Genomic DNA, 14,730 nt, shown 5'->3' with positions numbered 1-14,730 from the left:
AAAAAATCTAATCCTTACAATCTAATTCTAACCTCATTATCAGCTTTACCATTACTTCATTGTTTAGTAGTCTCACTTTGATAGACCTTTAATCTTATTAAGCCACATTTTCCCTCTGACATGTTTGAATTATTCAGATTTGCCATTTATTCTGGTTATTTTTCATGGGACTGCAACAGGTTGCCACTCTTCCTCTTCCCAGCCAATATCTTCTATATGAGACATTTTGAAACCAAAGCATCAGATGCAGTCAATTTTGAAACCAAAGCATCTGGCTATGCTGTGATGTGTTTGCAATTTAGCCTTATGGCTTAGACACATTAGATATATTTTTACTGCATCTCAATAGCCGGCATCCAAAAATACACTTTATGATAGAAAATAAAGTGACAGATGTTTCCTATTTCTGGATACACTAGTCACACAACTACCAAATTGTTCATGATCCTTTTCTATTTATGGAAAATATACAAGAAAGTATTTACATCAACAACCACCCATCCTAGTGGTATGGTATCCTCAACATACACAGAGCCAGGGCTCCGTGTTCAAATGACACGGTCCTTGAAACTGACTTCAAGAACTTTTGCAACACTTTTGTAGCCTATTCCCATCCGTTATACTTGGGGTGCATTGGAAAAGACAGCTAAAGCTCTCCACAAATATAATCATCATGACACTTTCGCATCACTCATTCAGTTAGCTACATTCATGTATTCTCTTCTAAAGATCAACTTTATCCTCTTGCACATCATAGAGTGTATAAAGTTCCTTGTGTCTGCAGTTAGCCTACTCTGGAGAGACTGATAGATCTGTTAATATCTGCTGTGAAGAACACAAAATTACATGTGCGATCATATATTGCAAGTCGGGACTGCCAATCTGCTAGTGCAGAGTTTTGGCTAATTTAAAAATCCCAACTTTCTATGTACATTCATTAATTTGGTTCCATACCATATCAGCTTTGCTTAATTTATTTGTTTCCATATTTTATGTGTCATCTCAGCAAAAAAATAGTGTCTTAAATAGCTGAAATATTTTATTTGATCTCTAAGTTTTCCATTGAAAATGCAGTTAATGTTTACTCTTGTTCCTGCCATTTTCATACCAAATTTGTTATAACAGTTTTACAGTTAGTCTTGAAAACCTGTTCTAGATTTATTTAATAATAAAAATCATCTGCATAAAGTGAAGAACTGAATTGAATATTTCTGATTTTCATATCATGTTTAACACATTCATGTCAGTAAGTGTTTTGCATGTGTATCGTAACCACAGGACTTCTCATTACTGTTTGTGTGCAGCTTCAAATGATAGGCTCACTGACACAAAGTTTATATGGAATGTTAGTTGCAACTCTTTCAGTAGAATTTTATTTGAAGTTAGCATTTGTGATCTGTCTTAATGACATTGAAAATTTCAAATGCAATGAAAAAACACTTATTTCATGCAAATGAAAATTTGGACAAATGTTAGGACAATTGTTTTTAGTTCGACACTATATTTGGTAGTGCAACAAACAGCTTTGCTTGAGTCTATGCATCATAGTTTCTGTGGAAGGGAACATGTGCAAACATCTCCAACATTTGCTGAACATACTCATGACTATATTTTCTAGATATTTTTTACCACTATTCTGTCATTGCTTATCTCATTTAATAATTTTTCAAGCTAAATCCTTATTATCAGTTTTTAGGTCACCTTTATCATTTCTGATTCATTTTACAGTACTCTTTTTTTCCTCCATTGCTTAGCATTTTCCATAGCCTCCATAATATTTCGCCACTTTCATGATATTTATACTCTTGAAAACACTTCAGCTTTTGTTTAGTTACTTTTCACTTATCTTAACTTTCTTACATTTCTTTGTATTCTCTAAGGATCCATGCTGACTCACTTTGCAGGAATCTGCACTGTGTTTCTTCTTTTCTAGAATAACTTTTTGAGTCCACCTTGAAGTTTTTCTATTCTTGCAAACAACTTCACTACATACTTTCCTTGCCGAATAAATTAATGTCATGAAATTCGCTTTTTCTGTAGAAAATATTTGTATATTTGAGTCTGCAGTTCACTTACGAAAGTTACTCAACTTCTGTTCTTTTTAAAACTTTCGTACATTTTTTTTCAATATTATAATCACTTTTATCCTGCTCAAAACTAAATGTAATTGCCTCTTATTTCAAATACCTTGTATATCCCCTGTATCCTGAACCAATCTGATGATATCATTCTTAATAATAATATAGTCAGTAAAGCTTTCCTATTTCTTGTGTGTTTTCTCCATATAAATTTGCACATCTTCATCAGTAGAGCTAATAATAGGGCAGGACATGGAGTTTTACTCATTTCTCCAGTTTTTCTCAAAACACCCAGATATCTGGCATTCAGCTTCTGTTCTGTCATTTAAGTCTCCAACAAGAACCAACTTTTTCTTTATTCTGTCCCCTTTCTTAAAGAATTCTTCCATCTCTTTCTCACTGCAACATACTGTAGGACAATGGCCACAGATGTCTTGTTGTTTTCCCATTTTGGAATTTGCCCATATCACTCTACTTGAAACACCCTTCCATTCAAGAAGTTTAGTGTTTAATGGTAAGTATATAGTTATTTCTTACATTTCCTGTCACTATTATCTGAATATAGACATCTCATAGTTATTTCAGTATGCCTCCTGTATTCATCTTCTTCATCTTGGTAACACCAGTTATGTTATAACATAGCTTTTTGTAATTTTTCTGTTATTTTCACTTCTTCCATTGATACTTCTTATGGTGATGGTGTCTCTCTTTAATTCTGTTGTGTTTGATGTTATTTCAGTAGCTGACTTCTTACTGTTCATTCTAGTTGAAATATATCATTGAAACTTATTGGGCTCAGTAATACTTATCTAATTCCTTGTAATACATTTCTAGATGTCATTTGTAGCAGTGAGATATAACTCTTTTTCACTTATACGCATGCTCATTTATTAAATAATTGTGTATGGAAATTTTTTTTTTTTTTTTCCAATTAAAAGATGGGGGTGCTTAAGGGTCAAAGCTGTATAACTGAGAGGACACCTCCACATAGCTTTTAAAGGAATGCGTGGAGAACCAACCAGGGCTACTGACCTAATGTCCACTCCTTACCTTCTCGTGGTGCACCCAACATAGTGCACCACGAGAAGGTAAGGAGTGGACATTACGTCCTGGATACTGAACGAACGAGGATGAGCTGGCAATTTGGGATTTAGCCGACCAAATTGTATTCTTATTGACTTAAACCAATATAGAAAATGATGGTACAACATGACAAAATTTCATGCCAGCTGGGGCGTCGCCCGGTTAAACAAGGCCCCCATTGTTTTCGCCAGGGAACCAGGGCGAACAGCGAAAAGTCAGCTACTGGAACAATTCTGAAAGCATGCCCCAACTGATAAAGATCGGTACTATCAATATAAGAAGCCTGAATGGCAAAGAAATGGAGCTAGCTGAAGAATTAGATAAGTACCAAATCCACACAATAGGGATGACTGAAACAAAAAAAGACAAAAACTGGTGAGAACTTTCTGAGCAATAAATAAAAAATGTTATATTCAGGCAATGACAATCAAGGAAAAGAAAGAGTAGCCATAGTATTCAACACAAAATACGAGGCTAATCTTCTTGAATGGTAGGCAATCTCAAGTAGAGTGATGTGGGCAAATATCAGAATGGGGAATTGGACAATGAGACTTATTTGTGCCTATGGACCCACAGAAGGTTCTACTAAGGTAGAAGTGGAGGAATTTTTTGATGCTTTAGAAAAAGCAACTGACACAATTGGTCCTTTTTGGGGATCTAAATAGCAGAGTAGTAAATGATTGTCAGACATAAAAAAATATTTTGGGAAAATTTGGAGAAAAGAGCAAAGCTAATAATAATGGCAAATACCTGTTGGATTTCTGCTCAGGACATGGACTGGTTATTACTAACACCATGTTCCAACATAAAAATGTGCACAAATTCACATGGAGAGAAGAGGCAAAGAATAAGAAAAGTCTCATTGACTATGTTATTGTTGATAGTGATGTTTTCTCCCTGGTGCAGGACACCAGAGTGTACAGAGGATTTGAAATTGGAAGTGATCACTATTTAGTCTTGAGCAGGATAAAATTAAATTTCATATTGAAAAGAATCACATGTATAAAAGTGTTAAAGCGAATAAAAGTTAAGCAGTTCTCAGGTGTGAACTGTAGACTAAAATACACAAAGATTATTGAAGGAAAAATGAAAGAGTTTGAGAACAGAAACCAAACCTTGGAGATTCAGAGGCAAACCTTGAAGAAAATCCTGATTAATTCAGCCAGAGAGGCATGTGGTGAGGTTGTCTGCAAGAATAGAAAAATCAGAACTCCAACATGGACACAGGAAGTTAAAGAGGCAGTAAAGGAAAAGAAGAAAGCATATCAAAAGTTCCTGGCAAATAAGTCAGCTTTTGCTCTTAGAGAATACAGAGACAAATGTAAGAAAGCGAAACACTGTGTAAAACTAGCTAAACAATAGTCATGGGAGGACTTTGGCAAGAACATAGAAAATAAATATTAAGAAGGTTGTTGAAGAAGCTTAGAAATGGAGGAAAGAGTGCTATAAAAGGAGTTAGAGATGATAAAGGTGACATGAAAACAGGAGAAAAAGATATCCTTGAAGTATGGAGTAATTACTTCGAAAAATTGCTAAATGGAACAAGTGATAGCACAGTGGTAAAAAACACTCAACACACATACAGTCAGGAATACATATCCATACCTGAAGTAGAAAAAGCCATCAAAGGCTTGAAATGTGGAAAGGCAGCAGGAGTAGATGATATTCGACCAGAAATGCTGAAGTATGGTGGTATAATAAATTTAGTTTAATTCTTTATCCAAGTGTGAGCAAACAAAGTTTGCGCCTGAAAGTATCTTCAGGACTGGGGTAAGGTGGTGCAACACCACTATGACTCCTTGCAAAGGTGGAGAAAGCTACTAACACTCCTATCTCAGTATCTCCCATAATGCAAAACACATCTCCTTGCAAATATGTCTAATGTTATGCATTAAGGGAAGGGCCACTACCCAGACTAGTTTCGACCTTTATTGAGGTCTCTTCAGTAGGAGCCAGGCCGAAGTGGAGATACCAGCCAGAAGCATTAGCAAGGTCATCTCTACCTATAGGAGTTGCCGAATGGTGTACCACCTTTTTAATAAATTACTCTGGATTTAGAGAAAGATGTTGAAAGTTTATTTTTCACTTGGTTAGAATTTTTCTCTAAATCCAGAGTAATTTATTAAAAAGGTGGCACACCATTTGGCAAATCCTGTGGGTATAGATGACCTCAAGTATACTTGAGAAATGGTTGAGATGGATTGTGGAAGAGAAGGTTGTTGAGGAACAAGCTGGATTCAGGCCAAATAAGCTCTCATGCTGGTGTTGCACCACCTTACCCCAGTCCTGAAGATACTTTCAGGCGCAAATTTTGTTTGCTCACACTTGGATAAAGGATTAAACTAAATTTATTATATTCTAACCAAGTGAAAAATAAACTTTCAACATATGGTGGTATAAAAGTCTTAGTGGCTACACTGCATAGTTCAGAAAACCTGGACAGTGGGACGAATTCCCGATGATTGGAGTAGAGCTTTAATAGTACCCATATATAAAAAAGGGAAATAAAACGGAATGTGAGAATTACAGAGGTATTTCCTTACTGCGTGTTCCTGGTAAGATCTACGCAAGTATACTTGAGAAACGGTTGAGAAGAATTGTGGAAGAGAAGGTTGGTGAGGAACAAGCTGGATTCAGGCCAAATAGGTTCTCAGGATCAGATATTCACTTTACGACAAATAGTTGCAAAGTCATGGGAATATAACAAAGATCTGTATTTAAGTTTTGTAGATCTGGAAAAAGCATATGACAAGGTTCCAAGAGAGAAGCTATTCAAAACGCTACAGTTGTATGGTGTCAGTGGATCATTATATCAAGCAATACTTAGTCTTTATTTGAGTTGTAAGTCAGCAGTTAGAATTGAAGAAAGTACAGGGAGATGGTTTAATGTTAAATCTGGTGTCAGACAGGGATGTACATTATCATCTCTGTTATTCATTATCTATATGGATTACATTATGAAGAAAATTGGTATTAAACCTGATATCAGAATTGGAGATGTTAATGTCAGCTCTTTGCTTTATGCGGACGATGTTATACTTCTAAATAAATCCGCTACAAGTCTGCAAGATTCCCTGACTAAATTGAATAACTGTTGTAATAGATATGGCATGAAGGTCAGCATTAAAAAGACAAAGACAATGAAATAAGTAGAATTGTTGAAAATGTCAACTGTGTTGTGAACGGGGAACCTGCGGAACAAGTAAAACATTTCAGCTACTTAGGCACAATTTTTACTGAAGATGGTAAATTAAATATTGAAATAGACAACAGAATCAGCAAAGCTGGTATGGTAGGAAGTCAATTGAATAAATTTCTAATGAATAAGAGAGAAATTAGTCGGAACACTAAATTAGCTGTATACAAGACAGTGTTCAAACCAGTTTTAACTTATGGATCTGAGAGCTGGGTCAGAAGTAAATCCCCTGACCAAAGACTAGAGACCGCATATATGAGAGTCCTGAGAAAGATTAGAGGCGTGAACAGATGCCATCAATGGCAATATCATATTAAAAACGAGGATATTAGGAAAGAACTTGACGTTGTCAGCATCCAGGAATGCGTTAGCAGAGCTAATCTCAGGTGATATGGTCACTAAACAGAATGGGCGAGGAAAGATTAGCAAAACAAGTGTTCTCTGCCAGGTTAGCAGGTAAACGACCCAGAGGAAGACCAAGATACAGGTGGATTGATATGGTATACAAAGTGCCTTAGACGATAGAAATATGAGATCTGATAATGTTGGAGTCTTGACAAGTAACAGACTGTTTTTGGAGGAAAATTGTAGGTAGGAAATTAGTAATGATGTAAATTTTTCATGTAGTACTATCATATCCTGTACACCCCATGAGGTACATGTCAGGAATTTGATGATGATAATGATGATATTTTTATGATTTGTATGTAGTATATAGTTGCCTGTAACAATCTACTGAAAAATCCTGACTAGAGCTATAAGCACAGCTATACTAAATGCTTAGCACTTCATTATAGCAAGCCATCTACTATAACAAATTATTCCTATGGTCTGTACAAATTTGCTGTAGTGAAAGTCATCTGTAATATGAACTTATTTCAAGACCATATAACTGAAATATTCTGCATTTGCAATTGATTTGTTTCAGATAAGAGATACATTTTATAGCAGATATGATCCTCCTCCTCATTCAAAAACATACACACTGTTTCAAATACCTTGAATTATGTTTTGACTGATAAAAGTGTAATTAATTGAAGAGTAATTTCAAAGTGTACAGCTTTTAAATGAGCTAAATTATATATCATCATCATCATCAAATTCCTGCCATGTACCCTGAAGGGGTGTATAGGATATGATAGTACTACATGAAAAAAATAACATCATTACCAACTTCCTATATACAATTTTCCTCCAAATCAGCCTATTACTTCTCAAGACTCCAATATTATCATTATCAGATCTTATATTTCTATCATCTAAGGCACTTTGTACCATATCAATCCACCTATATCTTGGTCTTCCTCTGGGTCGTTTTGCTGCCAACCTGGCAGAGAACACTTATTTTGCTATTTTGCTAATCTTTCTTCGCCCTTTCTGTTTAAGTGGCCATACCACCTGAGATTAGTTCTGCTAACGCATTCCTGGATGTTGACAATGTCAAGTTCTTCCCTAATATCCTCATTTTTAATATGATACTGCCATTAATGCCATCAATTCACGCCTATAATCTTTCTCAGGACTCTCATATCTGCGGTCTCTAGTCTTTGGTCAAGTGTTTTACTTCTGACCCAGCTCTCAGATCCATAAGTTAAAACTGGTTTGAACACTGTCTTGTATACAGCGTTCGGACTAATTTCTCTCTTATTCCATATGAATTTATTCAATTGACTTCCTACCATACCAGCTTTGCTGATTCTGTTGTCTATTTCTATATTTAATTTACCATCTTCAGTAAAAATCGTGCCTAAGTAGCTGAAATGTTTCACTTGTTCCACAGGTTCTCCATTCACAACACAGTTGACATTTTCAATGATTCTGCCTATTTTCATTGTCTTTGTCTTTTTATTGCTGACCTTCATACCATATCTATTACAACAACTATTCAATTTAGTCAGTGAATCTTGCAGACTTGTAGCGGATTTATTTAGAAGTATAACATCATCCGCATAAAGCAAAGAGCTGACATTAACATCTCCAATTTTGATATCATGTTTAATACCACTTTCCTTCATAATGTGATCCATATAGATAATGAATAACAGAGGGGATAATGTACATCCTTGTCTCACATCAGATTTAACATTAAACCATCTTCCTGTACGTCCTTCAATTCTAACTGCTGACTTACAACACAAATAAAGACTAAGTATTGCTTGATATAATGCCCCATTGACACCATATAACTGTAGCGTGTTGAATAGCTTCTCTCTTGGCACCTTGTCATATGCCTTTTCCAAATCGACAAAACTTAAATACAGATCTCTGTTATATTCCCATGCTTTCTCGACTTTTTGTCGTTAAGTGAAGATCTGATCCTGATAGCCTCAATTTGGCCTGAATTGAGCTTGTTCTTCGCCAAGCTTTTCTTCCACAATTCTTCTCAACCGTTTCTCAAGTATGCTTGCATAGATCTTGCCAGGAACACTCAGTAGGGAAATACCTCTGTAATTCTCACATGCAGTTTTATTTCCCTTTTTATATATGGGTACTATGAGAGCTCTACTCCAATCATCGGGAATTCGTTCTTCTGTCCAGGCTTTCTGAACTATGCAGTGCAGCCACTGTAAGACTCTTATACCACCATATTTCAGCATTTCTGGTCAAATACTCCTGCTGCCTTTCCACATTTCAAGCCTTTGATGGCTTTTTCTACTTCAAGTATGTATATGGATTCCTGACTGCATACCTGGTCAGTGTTTTTTACCACTGTGTTGTCATCACTACTTGTTTCATTTAGCAGTTTTTCAAAGTAATTACTCCATACTTCAAGGATATCTTTTTCTCCTGGTTTCATGTCACCTTTATCATTTTTAACTCCTTTTACAGCACTCTTTCCTCCATTCCTAAGCTTCAACAACCTCCAGAATATCTTGCCACCTTCTTGATATTTATTTTCTATATTCTTGCCACAGCCCTCCCCTTCACTGCCTCTTTAACTTCTTCTGTCCACCAGGGAGTTCTGATTTTTTTATCCTTGCAGACAACCTCACCACATGCCCCTCTAGCTGAATCAATCAGGGCTTTCTTCAAGGCTTGCCACTGAATCTCCAAGGTTTAATTCATGTTCTCAAACTCTTTCATTTTTTCTTCAATAATCTTTGTGAATTTTAGTCTACAGTTCACATCTGAGAGCTGCTTAACTTTTATTCGTTTTAAAACTTTCTTACATGTCATTCTTTTCAATATGAAATTCAATTTTATCCTGCTCAAGACTAAATAGTGATCGCTTCCAGTTTCATATCCTCTGTACACTCTGGTGTCCTGCACCAGGGAGAAAACATCACTATCAACAATAGCATAGTCAGTGAGACTTTTCTTATTCCTTGCCTCTTCTCTCCATGTGAATTTGTGCACATTTTTATGTTGGAACATGGTGTTAGTAATAACCTGTCCATGTCCTGAGCAGAAATCCAACAGATATTTGCCATTATTATTAGCTTTGCTCTTTTCTCCAAATTTTCCCAAAATATTTTTGTATGTCTCACATTCATTTCCTACTCTGCTATTTAGATCCCCAACGAGGACCAACTTTTCCTTTTTCATTGTGTCAGTTGCTTTTTCTAAAGCCTCAAAAAATTCCTCAATTTCTACCTTAGTAGAACCTTCTGTGGGACCATAGGCACAAATAAGTGTCATTGTCCAGTTCCCCATTCTCATATTTGCCCACACTACTCTACTTGAGACTGACTGCCATTCAAGAAGATTAGCGTCGTATTTTGTGTTGAATACTATGGCTACTCTTTTTCCTTGATTGTCATTGCCTGAATATAACATTTTGTATTTATTGCTCAGAAAGATCTCACTGGTTTTTGTGTTTTTTGTTTCAGTCACCCCTATTATGTCGATTTGGTACTTATCTAATTCCTCAGCTAGCTCCATTTCTTTGCCATTCAGGCTTCTTATGTTGATAGTACCGATCTTTAACTCTGGTGATGTTGAGTTGTGGTTTGTTTTCAGATTTGTTCCAGTAGCTGACTTTTCGCTGTTCGCCCTGGTTCCCTGGCGAAAACAACGGGAGCCTTGTTTAAACGGGCGATACCCCAGCCGGCATGAAATTTTGTCATGTCGTACCATCATTTTTCATTTTTGTTTAACCAATAAGAATACAATTTGGTCGGCTAAATCCCAAATTGCCAGCCCATCCTCGTTCGTTCAGTATCCAAGTAGATACCCAACAGGTTGCACCACGAGAAGGTGAGGATTGGACATTAGGTCAGAAGCCCTGGTCGGTTCTCCGCATTCCTTTAAAGGCTATGTGGAGGTCTCCTGTCAGTTATACAGCTTTGACCCTTAAGCACCCCAAAAAAATTATATGATAGTTAGTCAATAACAGATCAAGTTAAAAGAAAGTTAATTAGAAACTAGTTGTGATATATTGTGCTATGCTGTTATAATATTTGAAACATTCCTTAAGATGTATATACTGTAAAAAGAATTAAATATCTTCATTAAAACATTACTACTTGACACCTCCAAGGACTCATCGCAGGAGGCACTACTTCACTTCACTATACACATCTCACCATCTCCTCTACTACTTAATTCTCCTATTACACACAACTATCAGTATTTTTTTGTCTGACATTGATAGAATATTCTTTACAGCAACATTTAAATGAGCAAAACAAATTTAAAAAAAGCAGTTTGTGCAGAGTAAAAACATTTATTATAATTGAAAATGTCTACATTTCAGAACGCCATACAATTCAACGTAAATTAACAAAATAAACACTGAAGAATATTAACTTAAAGTACTATGTATATATATCAGGGTGTAAAAAGCAAATTAATTCTGGCTGTTTTCATTTTCAGATAACAAAAGAGAAATTGCACACTTTTATTTTTTTGGATAAATAAAATCTCCATTTCAACTTAATTTAGACACTGGTGAAAAATTGCTTTAGAATGAATGATATGGTCACCTTTACAATAGGTATGTGCAAAGATGATTCCACACATTAGCAAAAATGAAATTTTTTCACATCAGAACCTAACAATCATAGTTTTATATGGAGATATTTAATATGATAACTCTGCTCTGGCACTAATGTTAGGTGACATTTTAATGTTACATATAAAACAGCATATCTTTTTTAATATATTTTTCTGATCAGAAAAGGACAACTGTGCAAGGATGGCACTCAGTGTTTTAGAATATATATACACACATCATCAACATTATAAACCTTATTTCTCCAAAAATGCATAAAGTTTCAAAAACTACAACTTGTATAAATCTATCAAGATACAATCAAACTAACTTGCATAATTTGCATCAGAGTTGTTTGGGGATAATTAAAACTGTCCCCATTATTCTAAACAAATTCTGATTCATGACAAATATTTTAAAAAAAATAATAAAAAAAAAAGATGTATTATAAAATTTATCAAGAACAACAAGTACAATTTTCTGCTCACTTTCATCTGTATGTAACCTATTAACTAGTAGAAATATGGATTTATTCTTCATTTACAAAAATGGCGGTTGGCAAATTATAGTGATCTGACACGGTGATGCAGTTCTTCCTGTCCCCACACACACACCTCACCTTTTGATTTCATAACTTGGGTACATGCTATTATATAAATGGTAATCAGATTTACTTTCAAATTATGAGACATAAGAAAATAAGTTCAGAAAAGTACCTAACTATTTAACATATAAGTACAAGTAAATCAAGTAAATGTAAATAGTAAAGATAAACATATGCATTTTATAATTTTCAATTATAACTACAAGTTAAATATCTCTAGCAGTCAAAGCAATAAATCAACAAAGTTATCTGTATTAGCAGATTAGTATGAATGATTTTTAAAATAAATGACAAACTGACGTTAGTAACAAACAATTGATCTGTAAAGCATTATACTAATGACACAGTTAAACAAAATCAATGGATTATTCTGTGGCATACTTTATATTACTTGCCAGTGAGAGTATCAAAAAGAGCACCAAACACAAGGCACTGCTTATAGTGGAAAACAGTGGAATATATATGTGGCTTTTCAAAGTACTTAATTTGTGACACAAAAGTAACTTGATATAACATTCTAGCATTTATAGTTAGTTTGTTTTTTTAATCTATGTTAAAAAAATATGTTTTCTGAATGGGGAAAAAAAAACTATCAAATCAAAGCAAAATGAAACCATAATTGTCATTTGTTATCTGCTTAAAAGATACTTTACCCAACAAATTTAATGAAATGTTGGAATTATAATTTAGAACTGAAAGCTTTTCATAATGCTTTCATTTAATAAAAAAAAAAGTGTGTGTGAAAAACTCAAAAAAGGACAAAGATGAATCAAAGGGCTTTTCTGACACCAAGTTGTGCATTGCAGCTTGGACAGGTGTGAATAGTATCCTTACAGGAATCCATCACTAATGGAATCCAAAAGCATGGACAGAAAACTAAATTATATATATATATATATATATATTTTATTATTATTTAGATGCCACTGTTTAAATTTTTCTTGTAGAACAATAATAGATATATTATATTTTCAAGGCATTAGTTGGTAGAGGTATCAACCTAGATCCTGTTGGTGATTGGAGCAAAGTTGGCCTTGTAATATATGATTCACCAGTTCCACTTGGTATGATATTTTCTTATAATGTCTTCTCAAATAGAAATCTCATTAAAGTGAATATGTAGGCTGATTAATTTGGTTTGTTGTAACAAAATTCACCTGCAGTAAATCCTAGTTAATTCAAACTAATAATTGATGTAACTTTTAATACAAAGGTGGATACCATTCCTCTGTCAACTGAATATAGTGTTCCATGATTTTCAATTCATTATTTTGAAATAGCTTAATTTTTAATTGGAATACAAAATACACCCCAGTTGACCTTTTAATTTCCATTAATTTTAAGTTTGCAATATAATATCTACTCACAAAAGAACTTTTCTTCCTGTATTTTTTCTTTTGTCCTTTTAGATATTTCAAATAATTTTCTATAGAAAGTCACCATTTTCATTGCCCCATCATAAATCAAATAGCTGCTAACTTTCATCTGATACAAACTACAAGTGAATGTTATCTTATACCGTGTGTGTGTGTGTGTGTGTGTGTGTGTGTGTGTGTGTGTGTGTGTGTGTGTGTGTGTGTGTGTGTGTGTGTGTGTATAGCAGTACTTTTTTTGGAGAATGCAAGATGTAAGCAACTACCAATGTAGTTATTCAATAAAATAGAACTCCCCATCCACAAGATATGTGATATGCACAGTATGACATACTGACACCTCTTTCATAAAATAAATGTTCCAAATAATACTATAATATAGAACTCTTAAAGGCTTTTCAATTTGGTAAGATTCATAATGGTTAATAAGGACTTTTAAAGGCCAGCAGAAGAAAACTTGCCTCCTCAAAATGGAAGCCATGCCTTTCTTGAGCAGAAGTTCTGCCTGATGGTCAGGCAGTTCTGCTCACCTGCACTTTTCTCTCTCACTGTTATTACTTCACCTAAAAATATAAATCATCATCACTGTTTTCTTCAAACTAAATAGATATCACGAAAGCAAAATCACCTCCCATACTAGAATCTGAATACTGTATGCCTCCTGTAGTTTTTTTTTGGCAAAAAGATCAGAAAATCACTAAATAACTTTGGCACTAAAAAGTCTTCTGATCCTGATGGCATCTTTTCAGTTATCCTGAAACATTGTGCTCCAGAACTAAAACACCTGTCCTGTGTCAGCTCTACAACTTTTAGTACTTATTCTTCTAGTGGTAAGACTTATACGTTGGTTAGACATAACTGGTAATTAATTTACGGAATTAACAATGCATATAAAGTAAATTAATTAAAGATAACTTTAATGAATCACTTCTATATTTCGACAATGTCACATTGTCATCTTCAGGAACATAAAGATATGGTATGTGCACTAAAGGAACTAACAAAGCAAATGAGGAAGAAATTAAGACACTAATTTTGTTCCTAAAGTCCTAATGGTGCCCTCTTGCGGGCTAATTTGGTAGTCTTGGCCGTTGGGCTGAAGTTCTCATAATGAAAGTCTCCCAAATTTGGGGCAGTTTCATGCACCCAAATTTGTTGAGGTTAGGAACGTTTTTTAGAGCTGCTGAAGATTCTTTGAATAATCTTTCGTATTTAAACTTGCTGCGATGGATTATTTTTGTCTTCTTCCAACGAATTTTATGGTGGGTATCTAAGGCATGGTCTGCCAGCCCAGAGCGGCTGTTCTGGTGAAACCGGATGTAGTCTTGGTGTTCTGAAATCCTGATATTTGTTGTTCTGCCTGTTTGGCCAAAGTAGGACAATTTGCAGCTGCAAGGGACCTGGTATACACCAGGTAGGTCTAGGGGAAGTGGTTGGTCTTTGGTAGAGCGGATAAGGGATGC

At 34.8% G+C, this 14,730-nt stretch overlaps 1 protein-coding gene across 2 annotated transcripts in view; it reads left to right on the top strand.

The window, feature by feature from the left end:
* The window catches only part of LOC150107625 (28S rRNA (cytosine(4447)-C(5))-methyltransferase), a 181,852-nt gene that overhangs the window by 116,089 nt on the left and 51,033 nt on the right, over positions 1 to 14,730 (top strand). For both annotated transcript variants that reach the window (XM_090391435.1, XM_090391434.1), the window contains one exon: positions 12,871 to 12,958. In XM_090391435.1, coding sequence (XP_090247561.1) covers positions 12,871 to 12,958 — 88 coding nt within the window. The remainder of the gene's footprint in view (positions 1 to 12,870; positions 12,959 to 14,730) is intronic.

This window comes from Typopeltis vanoorti, chromosome 4, assembly GCF_054136105.1.
Source record: "Typopeltis vanoorti isolate ZY-2024b chromosome 4, IOZ_Tvanoo_1.0, whole genome shotgun sequence".
NCBI classification, from domain to species: domain Eukaryota; kingdom Metazoa; phylum Arthropoda; class Arachnida; order Uropygi; family Thelyphonidae; genus Typopeltis; species Typopeltis vanoorti.
This window is presented reverse-complemented; position numbering and strand designations above follow the sequence as displayed.